Source organism: Ambystoma mexicanum, chromosome 9 (assembly GCF_040938575.1).
Source record: "Ambystoma mexicanum isolate Mex_15411 chromosome 9, UKY_AmexF1_1, whole genome shotgun sequence".
Lineage (NCBI taxonomy): Eukaryota > Metazoa > Chordata > Amphibia > Caudata > Ambystomatidae > Ambystoma > Ambystoma mexicanum.
The window spans coordinates 609,801,896-609,822,107 of NC_090931.1; the positions used below are offsets into that span (position 1 = coordinate 609,801,896).

Genomic DNA, 20,212 nt, shown 5'->3' on the forward strand with positions numbered 1-20,212 from the left:
GGACCCGGTACTACTTCTCGTACCGGTCCCGTTTGGCTGGTGCCGTGGAGGGGTTCTTGAGTACAGACAGGCCCTCCTCCCAGATGTCATCGATTAGAGGCACTGCGATGACAGTCTTCCTCTTGGCCTCCCGGCGCTGATAGAGGAAACCTTCCTTTTTCTGCTCCTCCAGGCAGAGCTGGAACAATTCGGACGCCCTGGCGATCATGGCGTGGAATGAGCCAATCTCGTAGGGCGGAGATGCCCGGGAGACGGGAGACCCGTTCCGTCGCCGTCGCCCTCAGAACCCGTCGTCGAGCCCACCGCACCGTCATCTCCCGACTCGTGGGAGGATGAGGAGGGAACTGCATGCCTTACGGGAGCGAGCCGAGGAGAGGGTTGGGTCCTCCGTCGTTTGTTCTGAGGACTTCCCGACAGGCCAGGTTGCGGGTCCTCCGGCCTGGGCCGTGGTAATCTCGTCCTTATCTCAGAGCATAAGGACTGGATCGCAAACAAAATGTCCGCCGAGCTATCCTGAGGCCTAGGTTCCGGCTGCTCTTCCTCGCCATCTGCCGAGGATCTTCCTTGCAGGACCGAACCTTCTCGATTTGTACTTCGAGATTCCTCGCGACCTCTGTCAGTTCCCCCTCCGAGGCGGACTACGAGCTCGAGGAGGCTACCGTGCCCCCCCCACCCTTGTTCCATCATGGGGGCCATGACGATGGGCTGAAAAGAGGATTCCCTCCTTGGCGGCAGGGAAACTCTAGTCCTGGAGGCAGTCTCCGCTGACGGGGTCTCTGCCGGCTTGGCCAGAGTCGCCTCGATAGAGGCCTTTGCCTGCTGGGTAGGGGCCTTCACCAACTGCGTCCTGGGCCTTCTCCTTAGGGGGAGGGGCGACGCCTCGCTCCCCCTCTCCCGAGATCGGACGGGGCTTCTCCCGAAGCTTACCCGGGGTCTCGGACTTCCTCTTCCCCGAACCGGAGCGCTGGCTCGTGGTTGACGGTGCCGGGGAAGGTGCGCCCTGCCTGGCGACTGAAGAGCCCGACCTTTCGGCGCTCCCGGAGCCAGCGGACTCGCGGCGCTTGGCCTGGTGTTGGGCCCCCGTCGCCGGGGCACCCGCACAGGACTTAGAAGCCCGCTTGGACCCTTTCCTCTTCTCACCTGTTGAGCCCTTCTCCAACCAGCTGGCGAGACGAGATCGACGGTCCCTCATGGTCCGCTCCGACAAGTTCTTGCAGAACTGGCAGTCCTTCTCTACATGAGTCTTGTCCCCATGAAGACAGTAGAGTCATCGCAAATGTTCGTCCTCCTTAAACACATTCTGCGGCCCGCATCCAGGGTAGCTGCGAAACAGCTTGGGTCCGGGTGACGAACTTGCGTCCTGGGCCATCTCGAAGTAGGCCGCAAATCTTCTGGAATCCTCCAAGAGGTTGATTCGACGAAATCTTCACCCTTGAGGGGCGTAGGAAAATCCCGCAACGGGTACCCGTTAACGGGAGTAGAAACGGTGGAGCTTGAGGCTCGATTAACCGAAAAAATGTGAAAATTCACCTGAAAAAGCGCGAAACACGCAGTAAAAGCTCGAGAGCAAAGCACGAGGACTCCCAACACTTGAACGTGCTGTAAAAATCTGAAGATGGCTGGCAGAGGCGGGGCTTAGGGAGATGGCAGTCATTGGCTGTGGTCAGTATGACGCAGAGATCTGTGATTGGTTACTACTACCAAAGACAGAAACGAAACTGATACTGATTTTTTCTTTACCGAGGATTCCCAGCCTGACGACGGGGAATATTCATGAGCATGTGAATCCATGCCAGACCACATGCTGGAGAATAAACACTTCTAATCATGGTCTGAACGAGGCATTTCTTACTTTAAACAACCTCGCAACATTAACCAAACAGGTGTTTTGTAACCCTATATACACATACCGGACCAGGGATGGTCACCTCTCTACGTCTCGAGAATAGGACAGCATAGGTCTCCATGACAACGACACACAGATGTTCTAACTTTACTTTTCAGCAGCCCCTGCAGAAACATTTTCTGCAGCTGCGTCCTTGACAATGCATCGCGCCCTGCTGCGTAGCCTGTGAAACAGAGCTGACTGTTCTGCTTGGGCCGGCTTCTCTTCAAGGTAAGCGAAAACTGATACTACCTGTAAACCAAAAACATGTTCCCCTAACCTATACTCTGTCCATTCAGATTAACTACTGCCGGACGTAAGCAAGCAGTATCTCTTGCAGCATCAACCAGAGGATGAAGATAGAGCCTGATATTACAGCAGGAGGTAGGAAGTTTCAAAAAGGCATGTCGTTGTGCATGAACACAAGGAATTTCTTTGTATGTACCATCACGGCACGCCACCCCCTCAGATCCTAACAAGACACAGAAGCACTCAACCAGGACCCTGTCGTCCCTCCTTTAAGATACGGCAGAGTTCTATGTATTGAAGCGTTTGCTGTCTGACTTCACCCTTTCCCCATATACGGTTACACTACCACAGTGGGACGTCCGTACTTTCACTATAGAATGGTGTACCTTTATGAAACATTCTGATCACATCCGCTGTCATACATGACCTCCTTACATTGCTTTGTTCTCTGATAGATACCAGTGTCCCTCAGTGAGGAACAGAAATCCTGGGAGCCATCCTGACATTCACTTGGTTCAACTCAGCCTCATTACAAGTCTTTGACTGCCTCTCCACTGACTGCCCCTCTACCGGTTGGGGTGTTGCATGCCGGAGACCCTAATTCACCCCCCAGAATACAGGGTGACGAAAGCCACTCTGGGACACCCCCTTAAAGTCATATTTACTCTAGTCTTTGCATATGACTAAAATGCATATACTGTGTACCCCACAGGGTCAAGAAGATGCCCTGATGAAGGCGAGCTGATTTAGAAGTTTTCTCGCCGAAACGTGCCGATCATGGTTTCCCTTTGAATAACTTGGGATAAGACTGTAAAAGATCACGGACATTCACCAATAGATTGGCAGACCCTAACCTAGGAAAACGGACTTTAGGACATAAATGTCTTCATTTTAAGCAGACACCGAGGCGAATTAACTTACTTAACACTGAAGTCTCCAATTTAGGAGATAAACACTAAGTAAACCACAGATTATGTGATTTGCTTAATCAGTTACTTCACAAATGTATGAATACAATTTTTTAGTTTCTCGTGTGTTTTCTTGTGTTACACCTTGTGGACACTATTCATGTCTATGTTCTATTATGACTTTACTTAAGGACTTTACTTAAGGACTTTACTTAAGGACTTTACTTGACTTACATTATGGCTTTACTGAACTTTGTCTATATGAAAGTACCAATTGGTACTTTCATATAGACAAAAAAAAAGAAATTCTACATGCTTTCTATTTTATTACTCATTACCTGTTGAGTTTGAATTTATTTTGTATGTGTTGCAAGTTTTACATACATCAATTGACATAAAAAGTTTTTTTTTTCACCTTCTCTGAACTTGCCATTTGTAAACAGTAGCTATCTTTTTAGATCAATCTGCAAGGAACATTTCACAGGATATCTGGCAGGGATACCAGTACCCATGAAATTTTAATTGACTTAGTAGCAATTATGATTAAGGCCTCACAGTGGAATACATATTTGTATACAGAGAAGGAAGTTACTTACCTGTAACTGTTGTCCTCCAGCATGGGTCTGGCATGGATTCACATGTTCATGAATATTCCCCATCGACAGGCTGGAAATCCTTGGTAAAAGAAAAAACAGTTTCACTTTTGTTTATAAACTGTCTTTTTCCTATAAAGCAATCTCTGAGCTCTGGGTCATACTGCCCCCAGCCAATGACTGCCCTTTCCCTAAGCCCCTCCTCTAGCAGCCATCTTCAGATTGGTAGCACTTAAAGTGGCAGTATGACCACAAAAAGCCACAGAGGGGTAGTAAGGAGGGTTCGCATGTGAATCCATGCCAGACCCATGCTGGAGAACAACAGTTACAGGTAAGTAACTTGTTCCTTCTCCAGCACGGGGTCCGGCATGGAATCACATGCTCATGAATAAATACATAGCAGTACATAGATACACAACCACGGGAGGTAGCAAGGCTCAACAGAAGCAATTACTCTTACCTCTTCAGCAGGCTCACCCTCAAACGAACAGGCTGTGTAGCACTGCTTGGCCAACTCTGGACTACTCTAGAATCCCTGTTGACGCAGTAGAATCTGGTGAAGGTGTGCGTAGACCTCCACGCAGTAGCCCTGCAGATGTCCAGCAGGGGCACAAGACAGGAATGCCGCTGTTGCAGCGATCACTCTGGTGGAATGGGCTCTCGGACGGCCAGGCAACGTCGGTTTGCCAATTGGTGACAATGAGTGATGCAGTCAGAGAGCCACCTGGAGATGGAAGCCTTGGACAAGACCTTCCCATGGTTCACAGGACCAAAGTTAACAAAAAGCAGAGAAGTGTTCCGGAAACTCTTTGTGTGGGCCACAAAACTTCAGCGCTAGAGCCACATCCAACAAGTGCAAAGTCCTTTCAGCCAGTGACAAAGGCATCGGGAAAATCACAGGTAATACCAAGGGCACGTTGAGATGAAATTCCAACAGAACCTTGGGCATAGAGGAGGGGTGCGTCTGCAGCACCACCCTCGTCTCGTGGAAAGCCAAGTAAGGCTGCTTGCAGGACAGGGCCTGGATCTCGCCTACTCTCCTGGCAGAGGTGTTGGCCACGAGGAAAGCTGTGTTTCAAGACAGGAACTTAAGCGGAGCTTGAAGCATCGGCTCGAAAGGGGTCCCCATGAGCCTAGTCTGTACCACTTGAGTTCCCACGCTGGGGCAGGAGCCTTCACCAGTGGGAATGCTCACGCTGGGGCAGGAGCCTTCACCAGTGGGAACGAACTGAACAATCCCTTGATGAATTCCTTCACCTGACGGTGCAACCAAAGAGAAGACCGTCCCGGAGACCTGGTGTTGCGGGAGATAGCCGCCAGATGTACCTTGATGGAGATGTGTGCCAGCCCCGATTTAGCCAATGACAACAAGTAGGGAAGGACCTGGGGGGCCGTGACCCTCAGAGGGTTAATCTTCTGCGACTGACACCAAGTCGCAAAATGCTTCCATTTGTGTCCGGAAGACTTGAGAGTTGACAACGCTGTAGCGTTGGCGAGGACCTCCCTGCAGTCTGCAGGCAACTCGTAACCACCAAACTCTAATGCTGCAGGAGCCAGGCCTACAGGTTCAGCGATCCTGGGGCGTTGTGCAGGATTGCGCCTACTTCCCTGGCGAGAAGATAGGTGACGCTGACATGCTGAGAAGGTCCAGGTACCAGATCTGCCACGCTGGTGCGACGAGGATCATCCTGCACCGGCACCGTCTGAGTTGACTGATGTCTGGTAGTAGCAGCTGCAACAGAGGGAATGCGTACAGAAACAAATTCCCAAGGGAAGGAGAATGCGTCTCCCATGCTCCCCGGCTGGGGGAATCTGCTGGCGAACCTCCGGCACTTGGTGTTCGATGCAGTCGCAAACAGATCGATCTGTGGATTGCCCCACTTGAGGAACAGTTTATCCTCTTGATCCTGCCGAACTACCACTCGTGGCAAGAGCGCAGCTCCCTGATGGAGTCGGCGACAGTGTTTTTTATTCTCGCCAGATAGAAAGGAATGAGGAACATCCCCTGGGCAACAGTACAGTGCCACAACTCCTGCGCCTCTCTCGAGAACGCCGGGGACCTGGTTCCCCCCTGCTTCCGGATGTAAAATATTGAAGACCCTCACCACTTTGCCCTTGAGGGATGCAAGAAATGACTTGAGGGCCCAAAACACGGGCCATAGCTCCAAGACGTTGTTGTCTAGTGTCTTCTCCAGCAACCAGAGTCCTCTGGTGCGGAGATGTCTGGTTTGTGCTCCCCACCCTTCGACGGAGGCGTCCATCGTGACCATCTCCTGGTATGGAGGGGCTCTGGAAGTCTGTGGCCCCCGTGATGCTGGAGCGCACTCCTCACCACCGTATCGCTCGGTGGAACTCCTCGTCGAGCACGATCATTGAAACTTCAAGACTCTTAGAGCCGACAAGCGTCCAAGAACTCTGGGAGTGTTGCATCCGCAACCTGCAGAGCCGGAGCAGGTAGCTGCATAACGACATCATGCCAAGCAGCGACTTGATGGTCCTCACCTTGGCGATCTATAGTGCTAACAGCAGTTGCACTTTTCCCAAAATGGCCACTATCCTCTCCTCTGACGGAACCACCAGACAGGACACTGTATTTAGTCTGGACCCCAGGAACAGAGGGTCCTGCGATGGTGTCAAGCAGGGCTTTGCATAATTCACCGAGAACCCCAGTTCCGTCAGCAGCCGGACGGTCCTCGCCATGTGGTCGATGGTGATGTCCTTTGACATGGCCCGGATGAGCAAATCGTCCAGGTAAAGGTACACATGGCTTCCCTGCAGACGCAGATGGGTTGCCACAGGAGCTAGGCACTTGGTGAAGGGTGCAGACTTCAGTCCTAAGGTAAGAGCCTTGAACTGGTAATGCTTCCCTTGGATGACAAAGCGCAGGAACTTGTGATGCTTCTCGTGTATGGGCACGTGGAAGGAAGTGTCCTCTAGATCCAACGACAAAGTCTCCCTGCTGCAGTTGGCTGAGCACATGTTGCAGCATTACCATCCTGAACTTCTGGGAATTTATGTACTTCAGTGGTCATAGGTTGAGAATGGGCCTCCAGCCCCTGGTCTTCTTTCTTACAAGAAAGTATCTTGAGTAAACTCTGGAGTCCCAGAGTCGCTGTGGAACCAGCTCCATCGCCCCTTTTCTTAACATTGCCCGAATTTCCAGCAGCAGCTGAGGGATGCGATTTTCCTGTCGGGCCACCAGTGGTATTCACAGACACCTCTGTTGAAACTCCAAGGTATGTATGTGGGCGAGAGCATCCAGCACCCATCGATCGGTGGAGATAGTCTTGCACACGTTGACGAAGTTGGCCAGCTGGCCTTCCACCGGGGTGCATGGATAGGGGCTCCACGTCCTGGCCGGTTCAATCTTGCTTGGAGCTCGTTGGGCTGCCTTGGGGGCCTTGACAACGACGACGGCTCCCTCGAAGGCCTTGGAGCGACCCCTGTTGGCATCCTGGGTCAAAAAGCAGGCGGGTTGGCAGTAAAAGGAAGAGCACCCTTCAAAGACCTGCTGGACTTCCCTCCTGAGGAATGAAAGAACGGCCGGTGTTGCTGCAGGGTACCCAGAGCGTGGGCCGTCTCAGTGTCGGTCTTGAGGGCCTGGAGGGATTCATCGACTGCCTTCACGGACAGGTTGTGTCCGTCGAACGACATGTCCAGGACCCTCGTCTGACCTCCTGCCTGAAGTTGGTGGCCTTGAGCCATCGACTGCGAATGCAAACCCTGTTGCCCATCTGGCGGAAACCCGTGCCCGCGATGTGTAATGCCACTGTGATGGCGTGGTTCGACGCCACCTCACCTTCCTGGAGGATCTCCAAAGTCTCAACCCCTTTATCATTGGGAGGAACTTCAGGAGAGGAGCCATTTTGTACCAAAGCTCCCTGTCATACCTGGCCACAATCGCCAAGGCGTTGGCTGCTTTCACCGTCATCGCTGCCGAGTAGATTACCTTTCTACCCATGGAATGTAACTTCTTCCCCTCGTTGTCCAGAGGGGCCGACGAAGACGACGCCACACTCGACGATTTCTTCCTGGCGGCAGCCGAGACCACAGAGTCCGGCGACGATTGAGACCTCAGACAGTTGGGTGCAGACTTCGGCACCCTGTATTTCTTTTCGAGCCGGTCTCTCTTTGATGGGGCTGAGGTGGAGCCAGCACTTCATCCCAAACAGAAGAGGCAAGCCACTGTGAATCACATGGGGTAGAGGCCCTGGTCTTGAGCCATGTCGCCAACCTGACGTGTCAATCCTTCATTGTGCGCTTAGTGATTCCACGGCAGATCTCACAATCTTCTTTATGTGTTGGGTATAAGCAATACAGGCACTGGGAATGCTTGCCACCACCAACTCGATTGAGGCGGATGATTTAGCCTATTGCACCTTGGCCTTCAAGGGAAGGCCAGCTCCTTTGCTGTAGGCCTGACAAACTTCTGGAAGCTTCCAAGAAGAACAACGATTTCTGCCCTTGAGGGGCATGAAAGATGCTGAAAAACGGGTCCCCGTTAATCGGAAGGTTAATTGATGGAGCACACAGGTTAGATTGACCGAAAATTGAGTTTTCATAACAAAAAAAGTGGAAAAAAACACAGGAAAGCTCAAAGAGCAAAGACCCCAACACTTGAACGTGTGGTAAAAATCTGAAGATGGCTGCCAGAGGAGAGGCTTAGGTAGAGGGCAGTCATTGGCTAGGGGCAGTATGACCCAGAGCTCAGTGATTGGTCTATAGGAGAAAGCCAGTTTAGAAACAAAACAAACTTTTTTCTTTTTCTTTTACCGAGGATTCCCAGCCTGACTGGGAATATTCATGAGCATGTAAATCCATGCCAGACACCATGGTGGAGAATCATCTTTTATTAACTTGCCCATACCAAAAAGGTGTTTAAATACTTATGAAATACATTGCATTGTTACAAGCCAGATTTGACAATCGGAGACTTCTCAAGAGTTTATGAACCGGATTGGATCTATTGTTGGAGTGAATTATAAATAGTAATTCAATAATAGTGAAAAAAAACAATTTTAATTTTGGCTATTAGGTGGCCCTTTTTTGCGATATACGAGTGCAAATGGATGCATTGTGCGCTGAATGGGATTCTAGTGTAATAAAAAGGTCTTATTCAAAGAAGAACTTCATCTACTTGACTCGTAAGCAACATGCTTCTTCTTGCATCTATTCTTTGCAACAAAGTCCTGCTAAAAACAAGCATTTTCAAAGCCACTAGTTTTGGCTTGTGTATAGGTATTCAGAACAGAATTTGCCAAGCAACCTACATCATGCCCAGTTAAGCATACCATTATCCAGCAGATACCATAATACGGCCCGGTAGTAGCATCAAGGCAGTAGCTGAAATGGCTATCAATGCCTACATGAAAAACTGACCGCTTTGCCAATGTGTGTACTCTAAATCGCCCATGCGCACATTGCACTATATTTAAGGGTACACGTAACTGGTGATGTTTGGATTTACGAAGCCCATTTTCTTTAACAAAAACTTTTCATTGGTTCGAAAAAGAGAAGGGGTCCGGCAACTGAATGAATTTGTTAGTATGTTCAAAATATGACCATCTACAGTTTCACGGTGCTTGAGTAGGGTGGTTAGCAAAGGAGGACTTCAAATACTTTGCATCAATACATTCTATCACATGCTGTCCTGCCTTAGCACCAGCTGTAGTCAACATGAATAACTAATTTTGCCTGATATCATTACACTCGCGATTCTGGTGATTAGATGTGCAGGTAAACTGGTTTCATTAAATGGATTCTGCATCAAAGAGGCAGAACAAAGGGATCACATTTGAAAACCATGGCAAAAAATGTGGCCCCCTATTTTCTGAGAAGCCTCCTGGAAAGACAGCATAAAACTAGCGGCTGGGCATCCAGTTACACACAGGTGTGCAGAATATAAACAAACATTTCTTTCAGTTTAATAGTCTTGGATCACTATGACCACCAAAGGAGAAGTACATAATTTAACTTATCACCTGTGGTACCCACAGCTTCTATGCATATTTGGTATTACAAAACTGAGAAGACTCAGGATACCATAGACCGAAGTTGTATTCTAGCGTTCCGTTTTGGCTAAATGAGAAAATGCAAACATTGCTCCTCAATTGTTGTAAAAGAACTGAAAACATACATAAAAAATTGCTTAATCTCAAGTGAGCGAACATGTGCGAATGAATGTGTGCGCACAAGTACGAGCGTGTGTTATATTAATGGGCTTTTATACAGATCCAAATCACCACCATTGTAGTTTCAGAACACTTAACCTTGTTAGCCGAATGGTGTACTGTGCCCACACCACGGGTAGCAAGACCTAGTCTGCTGTAGGCAAAAACATGAGCAGGGTGAAGTTAAGAGGATGGGCAAGTGGGAAATCAATGCTACAAACAAATGGAGGGAGGGTTGCAGCAGGGACAAATGTTTTGTGATAGCATCGCTGCATGTCAGTCCTGTTGGGTGGACTATTGCTTTACTCAAGAGGAGAAGAATGTGTCCGTAAGTGTTGTGATAATTGGATTGTGCTTCCAAGGCAGATATGTCGAATTTTAAGTTGGCACACAATGTAATGTTTGAGGCATAAGAGGGTCAAGACTGTGCCCGGGCTATCCTGGAACTTTGATGGTCTATTTACCTGGGCAGCTCTATAGATTACACGCCGGGTCAAACTTCAAAATGTTAATTCCGGGGCTGCCAAGTCTGAGATAAGAATGGCCTAGTCAAGAACAGACGTTGTATCATGGTGAATATGTCGTTGGTAACAGAAGATAGTGGGGTTGTCAAAAACGAATACCGGAAAATTAAAAAAGCCTACCAACTTGAGGTCTGCAAGTTTATTAAGACTTTGTTCTGTTTATGCTACACTTTATATTAATTCACAATGAGACAAGTTGGTACCTCATTTGAGTCGAAAACAAAATAATTTCATGGGAACACTGTAAATTAATATGTTTTGAACAAGGTAATCGCCCCAAGCCTTGTAGTGACTAAACACAATCTTTAGAATTAAAACGTGTAGAAAATGCAAAGTAGGCGTGGCTCACCACTCAATGAAAAAATAAAGAACATACTCCATGTTAACATTACTGTAGACTGTACTAGCAGGGAAGTCGCACAAAGGTGGAGCATTACTTGAACTGAAGCATGTACCCAAGCAATACAGTCCGTGAAACCGCACTAGAGGGCTTCAAGATTTAAGTAAAACCATTCTGATTTTCTGCTTTATGGTCTTGAAAAGTAAACAACTAGGACAGCGCATGCACTGACACTACCACGAGCACCACTGGAGACTAATGCAGAATGGGATGAAAGCCGGTGCACTCAGGAATGAGGTGCTGTTCTCCTTTCACAGCAGCAACACAGATGCATTGAATTGTGCAATTTATGAGGAGGAGGAACAGAAAATAAACTCTTGAACTTAAACTGGTTTCCTTAAAAGTATGCTAACGGAGGATATAAAAAAAGGCAGCAGCCTATTCTCAGATGCACACTGGCCAAAGTTATTTCCGGCAAACATTATCAAAATAAACACACATTTGTCCGTAGAGAGACCAACACTTACACATTCATGTCGTTGATGCCCAACTTGCCGTGGAAGTGTTTTCCTACATCGCAGCCAAACCACACGGCCTGAAAATAGAAAGAACTGGTCAGGCCACTACTGCATCACCTGCGCTTATTCAAACCAAAGAATAACTTCCGTTATGCCAGCAATGCTTGCTTTTAGTTTTATTATGACAACTGCCCAATTTATCGACCCACTGTTCACTGAAGACGTTGTCTTGCCTTCCTTTTGCCAGGTGTGGAGAATACAATTCTACACCTACGCGACCAGACAGCCATATAAACCCAGAATGTGTTCATCTACTGTAGGCTCAACTTTGACCACTGTGAAAAAGGATAAAAGCGACAAAGGAGTAAAGTACAATACTTTTATAAGTGTCATGATAGAGAATAATTTCAAAAGATAGTAGGGAATTTGCTATATATAGATGCTGGAGAAGGGGGGGGCTGGCTGGAGCTCATGCCGCGAGGACGTGTTGAGACAGAGCTCCTGCTTTGATCCGGTTTTGATTCTTTCTTCGGCGCTGGTGATCCACTGTTCCTCACAATCGTCGGGAGAGGGTGGCAAGTAGCTGTTGCTGGATTGTGCGCACACAGAGGTGTAGGTTGTTCCTCCAGGACAGGAGCAATTGAAACGCCTGGCTGATGGGAAGGGGAGACAAGATGGCTACCAGAGCCTGAGTCGGAGCCTGGAGCCTGGGGCCGGTGCGAGGGTGACCGGTGACCTGCAGCCTTTGCCCCGGCTACGCGCCGAGACAATTTGATCCCCCAGCGGGGAGGCGAGGGAGTGCTGCAGGAGGGAGAATGGGGGGTCTGGACCCTTCCTGCCACGATAAAGAGGTGGATGGTGTGCGGAGGGCTGGTCCTTGTACACGAAGACTGCCACAGCCGCCGATTGGTGTTACAAGGCGTTTATTTTTCCTCTTTTGTTGCTTCTACTTTAATTCCTTTTGATATTGGCTGATGTGGAGATGGCTACCTCCCCTGTGTCAATTAGGTGGACATAGTGTGTGGTTGCTTGAAATTCTGCTTTGAGGCCCTGTATGGCTGCCCTACACTTCCAGTCTGCAGGGCAGGTCATGCCAGGTGCCGGCCGCACTGTCACCTTGCTATCTTGTTGCTTTGGGGAGTGGATTCCCCTGTCATCGTGCTTTTTGGGGACCCACCTATCCCGATCTGCTTTGTCCTCTCATAATGCTGTCGGGCAAAGGCGCACCTAAAGGGACTATTATGGATTAATTTGCCCCAAAGACCACACACAGCGCTCCCCCGGTATCATTATGCTCAGAATCCCAGTCCAACCCTTGCTCAGAGGGACATGTCTATGAAGATAAGATGCTGGCTGCGATTGCAACTGTCTCTGGTAACCTGGAAGCAGGGGTACAATATCTAGTAAAGCGCAATTCCATGCTGGAGATGTGCCCTGAAGATGCAGAGGGTCTATACCAGCGCAACAGTATTCATGTGCTAGGGTTTCAGGAAGTGGAGGAGGGGCATGATCCCACAACGTACATTGAGAATCTGATCCTTCAAGAGCTGCGCCCCGGTAAACTATCCCAGGGTTTTACTATTAAAAACAGGATCACTATGGGGGCCAACCGGTGTCCTGTTGTGGCACAGGTACTCAACTTCTGTGAAGCAATCCTCCAGTTCTCTAGAGAGGGTGGTCTAATACAACAAGGTAGTGCAAAACTTGCCATCTTTCCTGACTAGACTCCACTGACGCAAAGGAAGAGGGGTACGTTTGTCCTGGTTAAAGAGGCTTTGTGATTCGGGGCTGTACATGCTCCTTTATCCAGCTAAACTTAAGGTCATTTAGTTTAGTTTATTTGTAGAGCACACCTAACCCAGAGGTATCTGGGCACTTAAGCATAGGTAATTGTTACAGGCACATACACATAGAAATAGATGACAAATGGCTTGTTGACATAGGTTAGAAGTTTAACAACGTGCCAACATGGGGAAAAATCCAGAAAGGCTGAGGCAGTTGAAGAGTAATTCACAGTAGTCCGTGGACACAGGATATGAAATGGTCAACAAAGTTACAGAGTGGTCAACAAGTCTAAACCGTATTAAAACAAGAGCCAGACTTGAGACCAGAAGCATTAGCCTGACACAGGCCATATAAATAACAATAGTCAGATCAACGCAACAGGGGAAGAGTAGATGGCGAGAGTAGGAATTGGATACGGTAGGGGTTGAGTTTAGTGTTGCTGGGCAAGGAGCCAATCTTTAACTTTAGATCTAAAAGTCCAAAAAGTAGGTTCAGCTCTGATGGCTGTGGGAATTTTATATTATTTATTTTAATTGGACACATGGATCGAACATGTGTTGCTCCGCGTTGTTTTGCTTCCAAGGCGAGCGTGTTGTCCCTGAGCTATCCTCCCGAGACAAGGGAAGGGAGTTCCAGCCCTTTGCAGCTAGTACAGGGAACCCAGACCCACTTGCAGTTTTCAGTTTGTACTTAGGGATGTTGAGACAGTATAAGTAGAAGATCTTTTGGGTCTGGAAGGTTGGTTCCTAGTGAATTTGTCAACCAGGTATTTGGGGGCTGAGTTTGACAGGCATTTGTGTGTGATAACTAGCGTGCGCAACGAGATTCTGTCACACACTGGGAGCCAGTGTATATCCCGTCTAATGGCAGACATGTGATTAGAACGTGGGATATTTAAGGCAGATCTGAGGGCATTGTTCTGAAGAACTTGAAGTTTGTTCAGATTGCATTAGGTAGAGCCCAAGAATAAGGTATTGCAATAGTTCAGCTTAGATAAAAATCAATGCCCTGGCTAGTGTGAGGCAGCTGCTAGTAGACAAGTAAGGTTTGCAGGCATTGATCAGTTTATTGGTGTATGCTGTAGTTGAAGCTGTAGTATTGACTTGTTTTTTGAGGGTGAGTGTGGAGTCTAAGTAGAGCCCAAGGTTTTGACCTCGTTGAAAACGTTAATGATGTTCCCATCAATTTTGAAAGTCTTGTAACGTGTGTCCAGTCTGTTTAGACTAACTTGAGATCCGATGATCAGAAGCTCTGTTTTATCGTCGTTTAGACAGCGGCTGTGAGCAGCCATCCACGCCTGAATTTCGAGGTACATTTCCTTTAACATTTTGGAGTCTTTGTCATAGCAGCCAGTGTGTGTAATGAGAACCTGGGTGTCCTCAGCATTATTTGTGTAGGTGACACCCAAGTTATCAAGACGATCAAAGAGGAGCTTTGTGAAAATGTTGTAAAGCGTGGGTGAAAAGCAAGAACCCTTTAGGACTCCACAATAGATGGGTACCGGATCAGCAGACGCTACGGGTGCAAAGATGTTTGCTGTTCTGTTCGAGAGAAAGGATTGGATCCAACTAGCAGCATTCAGAGAGAACGCTGCAGCTGCGGTCAGATGTTTGCTCAGGATGTGGTGGTCAATGAGATAGAGTGCTGCTGAAAGGTCCAACAGAAGGATGGCCAGATTACCTTTGTCTTTGCCTTCATCCATTTGGATTTTTAGGTCCAAAAGGGCAGTTTCAGTGCCATTCCTACGTCTGAAACCGGATTGACGCAGGCCTAGAAGGTTGCTGTCCTCCAAATGTTATTGAATTTGTATAATGGCTGCTCTATCTCGAATTGTTAGGAGGAATGGGACTGTTCTAAGTCTGTAATTGGTGGGTATGTTTGGCTATAGGTTAGGTTTTTTGAGGAGAGGCATAACCCATGCCTCTTTAAGATTGTTAGGGACTGAGAAACTCTTGAAGGAAGAGTTAATCAAGGCAGCAATGAACGGAGCTAGATATTTTGCTCCTTCCTTAATAACTGAAGCTGGGCAAATATCTCCCTGGCATCTTGAAGGTTTTGGACCAGTGATGATGTTTTCAACTTCTTTAGCTGTGACTGGAGAGAAGTAGGAAGGGTGACATGGAGGAGATTGAAGGTCAGGCAATTTTGGCTTGTAGTAGGGTTATTTTGTCAGATAAGGCCTTCTGGATATTGGCGCACCAGGCCGCATCTTTGATGCAGGCTTCTGTAGGCGGTGCCGGGTACTCCAGTTCCCTTTTTATAGTGAAGAGCTCTTTCGTGCCAGATTTTACATTTTGAATTCGGACGTTGTAGATCTCTTTTTTGGTATTGAGAATAGCTGCTTTATAAGTAGTTGCGGCAGAAGTGAACTTTTCCTTGTTCGGGATTGAGGGTGTTTTTCTCCAAATGGCTTTGGAAGATCTTTGGGCATTGCAGAGGGTTTTTAGGTTAGCTCTGAACCATTTATTTAAAAGGGTCGAAGAGGTTTAGCCTTTCTTAGTGTAAGTGGGACACATTTTATTTAAGGCTTGTTCTAATGTACAGTTATACAGGTCAACCAGTGAGGACGGATTCATATCTGGGTTTTTTGGTGGGTCAGTGATGGGCAGAAGTATGGGTAATAGGTTGTCTAATGTTATGTTACGATTATTTCTGGATAGGGTTTGTGGGGCGATGGCAGTGCTGGTATTGAGGTGGGCGCTCTCCTGTATAATAAAGGTGATGCAATGGTGGTCTGACCAGGCACAAGGCGCATTATTAAGGATTGTGCTAATGCAATTTAACTCTGCCAGCCAATCCAGTGTTCTGCCCTTGTTGTGTGTGGGCTCACTAATGCAGCGTTTAAAGCCAAGTTGTGTGATACAGCTTTCTAAGATGGTGGTGTTAGCGTAATTTGGGTCCTGAAGGCCTAAATTGAAATCTCCCAGCACTATGATTTGCAAGCCAGGTTTGTGTTTTGGGTCAGGAGGAAGGTAATGTCTTCCTCGAAGGAGGAAATAGAGCCAGGGGGGCAGTAAATAAGATGAAGTAAAAGGGTATGGGTGGCTGAGCGAGGGAGTTTAACTGACAGACGTTAAGTTGAAGGGAAGCAAGCTCTGGAGAATTCGCTAAGGTCCAGGTGCGCTTTGGCTATGAAAGCCACTCCCCACCTTTGCCAGTGCCTCTATCTGCTCAGATGATTGTGTAGGTATCTGGGAGAGCCAGGGACAGGGTTGGTCCTGCAGCAAGGTATAGCCACGTTTCTGTTATGGCAAAGAAGTCTAGGTGGTTGGTGGAAATGAAGTCAGCAACGTGAAGGGCGTGAGCTAACACAGATCGTGCAATCATAAGAGCTCCTTTGATTGTTGGTGTGTCTAGGTCTGGAGCTCCGAGTAATGGAGTTGTGGTCACAGATAGGCAGGAGTTTTTGTTGGATTCCGTAGACAGTGGGTTGGATTATAGGATGGGTATTGAGCAGATTGATCGAAGCCGGCGGAACATGGAGCCTGATTGTCTTATTACAGAAGAAACGAGAGCCCAATCTTGCATTCCTCAAGCGGGGTGGACATGGGACCAGTGGCGTGGGTGGGGAAGCGAAGAGAAGAATCCATTCAACAGGGCTGATGGGGCACTGGGCATTGTTGGCTGGAGCGGAGTTCAAGTCAAGGCGGGGTAAGTAAGGGTGTAGCGAGGATAGGAACTTAGTTGGTGCTATAGTGTGAAACAATGGTAAGAGTAGCCATAGTGAGCGTTACTCTCCGTAGGGTGGCCATTTGAAAGGGAGCAAGTGGTCCAAGTTAGAGTTCTGGGTCGTTTGAAGTAGCACAATAGAACAAACAGTGAAATGCTCAGTATGATTATGGGCTGGATGCAACACAATATGATATGCAGTGAATAGCTGGGTACACCATAGGCTAGATGCGACACAATAGAATGTGCAATGACATGCTGAATACACAATAGGATATCCAGTGAAATGCTGAGTACAGCATAGGCTAGATGCGACAATGTGATATGCAGTGAAATGCTGAGTACACCATAGGCTAGATGCGACACGATATGCAGTGAAATGCTGGGTACACCACCATTGGTTGCATGCAGTACAGTAAAATTGACACGTGAAAGCTGAATGTGGTAACGCTATTGATAACACTAAAGGAGCAGGATGTTTTTCGCAAGGTGCTCGGAAGTGGAGACATGGCGTGTACCTATGGGGAACACGTGTAGCACCCGACCGTTGGAGTGCCAATAATAGGTTTGTCCTCGGGCGATTTAGCCGTTATGGATTTTTGAGTTGTTCAGCACCGCAGGGTTGGGGCAACAATTTAGGAGTGGCCGTAGGGCTTGCATGCATCAGTAAGTTCGCAGGCAGGCTCTGGGATGGTCGTTGGCCTTAGGCATGGAATTAGGTACGAGGCGTAGACAAAATAGGCACTTGGGATTGTGGCGTGCCAGGAGTGGCACTTACCTTGGCTACAGCGTTTGTCTCCTGCTATGCGGGCCGACGCGAACAGGCGCAAACTAGGCCTGAGTGTGGGCCTTTGGTGGGGGGCTGGAGTCCACCTGCCGGCTCCTTATTGGTTGTATTTTATAAGGCAGTTGACCAATGGTGACTGATGCGAGCCGCATCAAGGAAGTTCCTGAAGCAGACCAGTGCTTTAGGGCCGGGCGGCCATTTTAAAGTGAATGTTTCTCTATTGGGCTGCCGTCGCAACCTTGCAAAAAAGCAAATAAATGCACAAAATAACGCTTGTTTAGGCAAGCGCAGGCTTTGGAAAAACAAATCGCTAACTTCAGAGCGAGAATGCACCTTTTCAATGCGTTTGTCAGATCAGGCAAAGATTTGTTTCTGCTAGAAGGTGTAGCCCCAGAGGCTTACCTTCACGGGCCTTCCTTTCCTAAGGCGGCGTCGGGGTCAATTCCACAGCTTCCACATGGGACTCGTCGATGTTTATATAGGGAAGGTTCTATTCTTCTGCAATGTATGTTACTAGATGGATCATGCTGGATTGATGAAAGGAATTGCAGATAACTCCCGAGATGGCTCTTTGACAGCACCATGAATAACCATTTTTCTGGTGCACATACATGCAGTGCTACTCGCACACTGGTGACACGGACACCTGCTGAATGCTGAAGTCCCACTGATGTGCCTCTTAGGGAGCAGACCGCTCTACGCCCTCCGGTGGACCTTTCTAGTGACTCCCACGGTCGAGACTGTTCAGAAGAGTGCTGCAGGTTGCAGGCTCATCCATCTGTGGTCCTAATGGCGACGTTCCACCATGTGGGGGCATGTCGGCTCGAAGGACCGTCTGTTGACTGGGACTTTGACCTGTGTTTTTCTGTTTTGGTTTAAAGTTCTTATGCGTTGGCCGTGGTGCTATCAGTAAATCTAAACGGTGCACTCCGTTTTGATGTGTTTGAGGGGACTTGGCTGCTTTGGGTTCCGCTTCCAGAGTTCTCCACGTCACCCTGTTGCTAGGCGGGGCTGGTTGCTATGAAGACATGGGTGTGATGCCTGATGCAGGGGAGGAGGGCAGGTTAACCATGCTATAATATGGCGCACTTGAAGGTACTAACATGAAACATCAGGGGCCTGAACACATTTGGGGCGCAACAGGATTGGATCCTACCTAGGTTGGAAGAAAACCTCAATAGCACTGTTGCAAGAAACGCATCTGTTGACAGAGGAGCAGCAGCGAGTGGTAGCCCGATGGTGGGGTGGGATATGGTGCCACGTATTCCAGGTTTGCGAGAGGTGCCTTGATATGGATTGATGGCGCTGTCCCTTTTAAACTAATAACTGTTGAGGGATAAGGAGGGCAGGTGGTTCACGCTCATATTGAAAATAGAGAAATGTATATTGTTAACTCCTATGCCCACAACCATTCACAGTCGGCATTCTTGCAAGCATTAGGCGTGAAATTGGCTCATATGAGGGATGTGGCACGTATTTGGGGCTGAAACTTTAAGTGTGTCCTTAACCTGATGATGGACAGATCCTCCTATACATGAAGCATTTGTAAACCTGGAGTTTGTCAACCCTTACTGGTCTCAGTGGATGCGCAGAAAAAATGACTGTTCAATAGTGATAAATGCTGGACTCGGGGCACACCCTCCTATGGAATTGAAGCAAAACCTTTGACATGGAGTTATTATATATTTTGGATTGACACTAATTTAAATGGCCTTTATAGCTCCCAGTGTGGGATTACCTGTCGCTTGCTGCTCTAGCTGTCCACCATGCAATTCTTTGTAGGTGAGGGGCTGGACTGAATGTTGCCTTTTAATGCAAAAAAAAATAAAAACTACACTACTGTGCTTCACAAACCAAAAATGCTGATACGGACTGTGAAAGCATCAACGTGCCCGGTTTCATCTGTCAGAGACATATCTCTCACTGTGTACTTCAAAACGCACTCCTTCAATGGCAATGTCTAGTCTTCTATTTTTATTTGGCAAATCTACCATTTGGAGCCCCTTGTGCTGATTAATGCCCCTAATAGTTGATTCCATTGACCAAAACACCACGGTTTAGGCAGGACCCCTTCAGTTCGTCTAATTCTGAACTGGCATTTTATAAAATCATGGTACATAACTTTAGTGTTTTAAATCAGTTGCTTCTTTTAGTTTTTGAAGGGTGCAGGTAATGTCCATTTCAAACAACTTAACTGCATTATTGTATCTAACTGGGAAGGATGACAAAGTGTTGGCATGGCCATGATGCAAAATTGTTTTATGAAGATATCACATGCTTAACTCAATGAGTTAGCTTACTGGCCCAAAGAAATTAACATTAGCGGGAACCCATCACATAAATTGTGATTTCCCATAGAGTTCTCACTCATTTTGGCAAAAGCTTTTATGTAGGCGTGGGATAGGCATTTTCCAGTTACGCTATAATGGTACTACTTGGCCAAAAGCTAGTGCGAGTAGCTATCAATAGACAAGTCCAAAGTGCTGGCATTGCCAATGTTGGTTTTGATTGGTTGAGAAGATGTTACCCATATGGAAATTATTAAAATGCACAACCTCCAATACCTAGATTGTGAACGTGAGTGCCATTGGATATCATTGAAGTACCCACTATGTGGATTATTGGGTGGGGACACTGTGACCAGCACAGGTTGTCCAATATATCTACCATGCGAAGGTTACTTGGTATCGTCATTGCACCCCTTTGTAGGCTACGCAATGTACGACTAATCGGACATAAGTTGTCTTTTCTCATCTCATTTATGACAATCAAGCAAAATATTCC

The 20,212-nt window shown here is 47.7% G+C and overlaps 1 protein-coding gene across 1 annotated transcript in view; it reads right to left on the reverse strand.

Annotated features, from left to right (window-relative positions):
* The window catches only part of BLMH (bleomycin hydrolase), a 648,489-nt gene that overhangs the window by 398,405 nt on the left and 229,872 nt on the right, over positions 1 to 20,212 (reverse strand). The window contains exon 9 of the mRNA XM_069615257.1: positions 11,197 to 11,264. Within this exon, the coding sequence (XP_069471358.1) occupies positions 11,197 to 11,264 (68 nt within the window). The remainder of the gene's footprint in view (positions 1 to 11,196; positions 11,265 to 20,212) is intronic.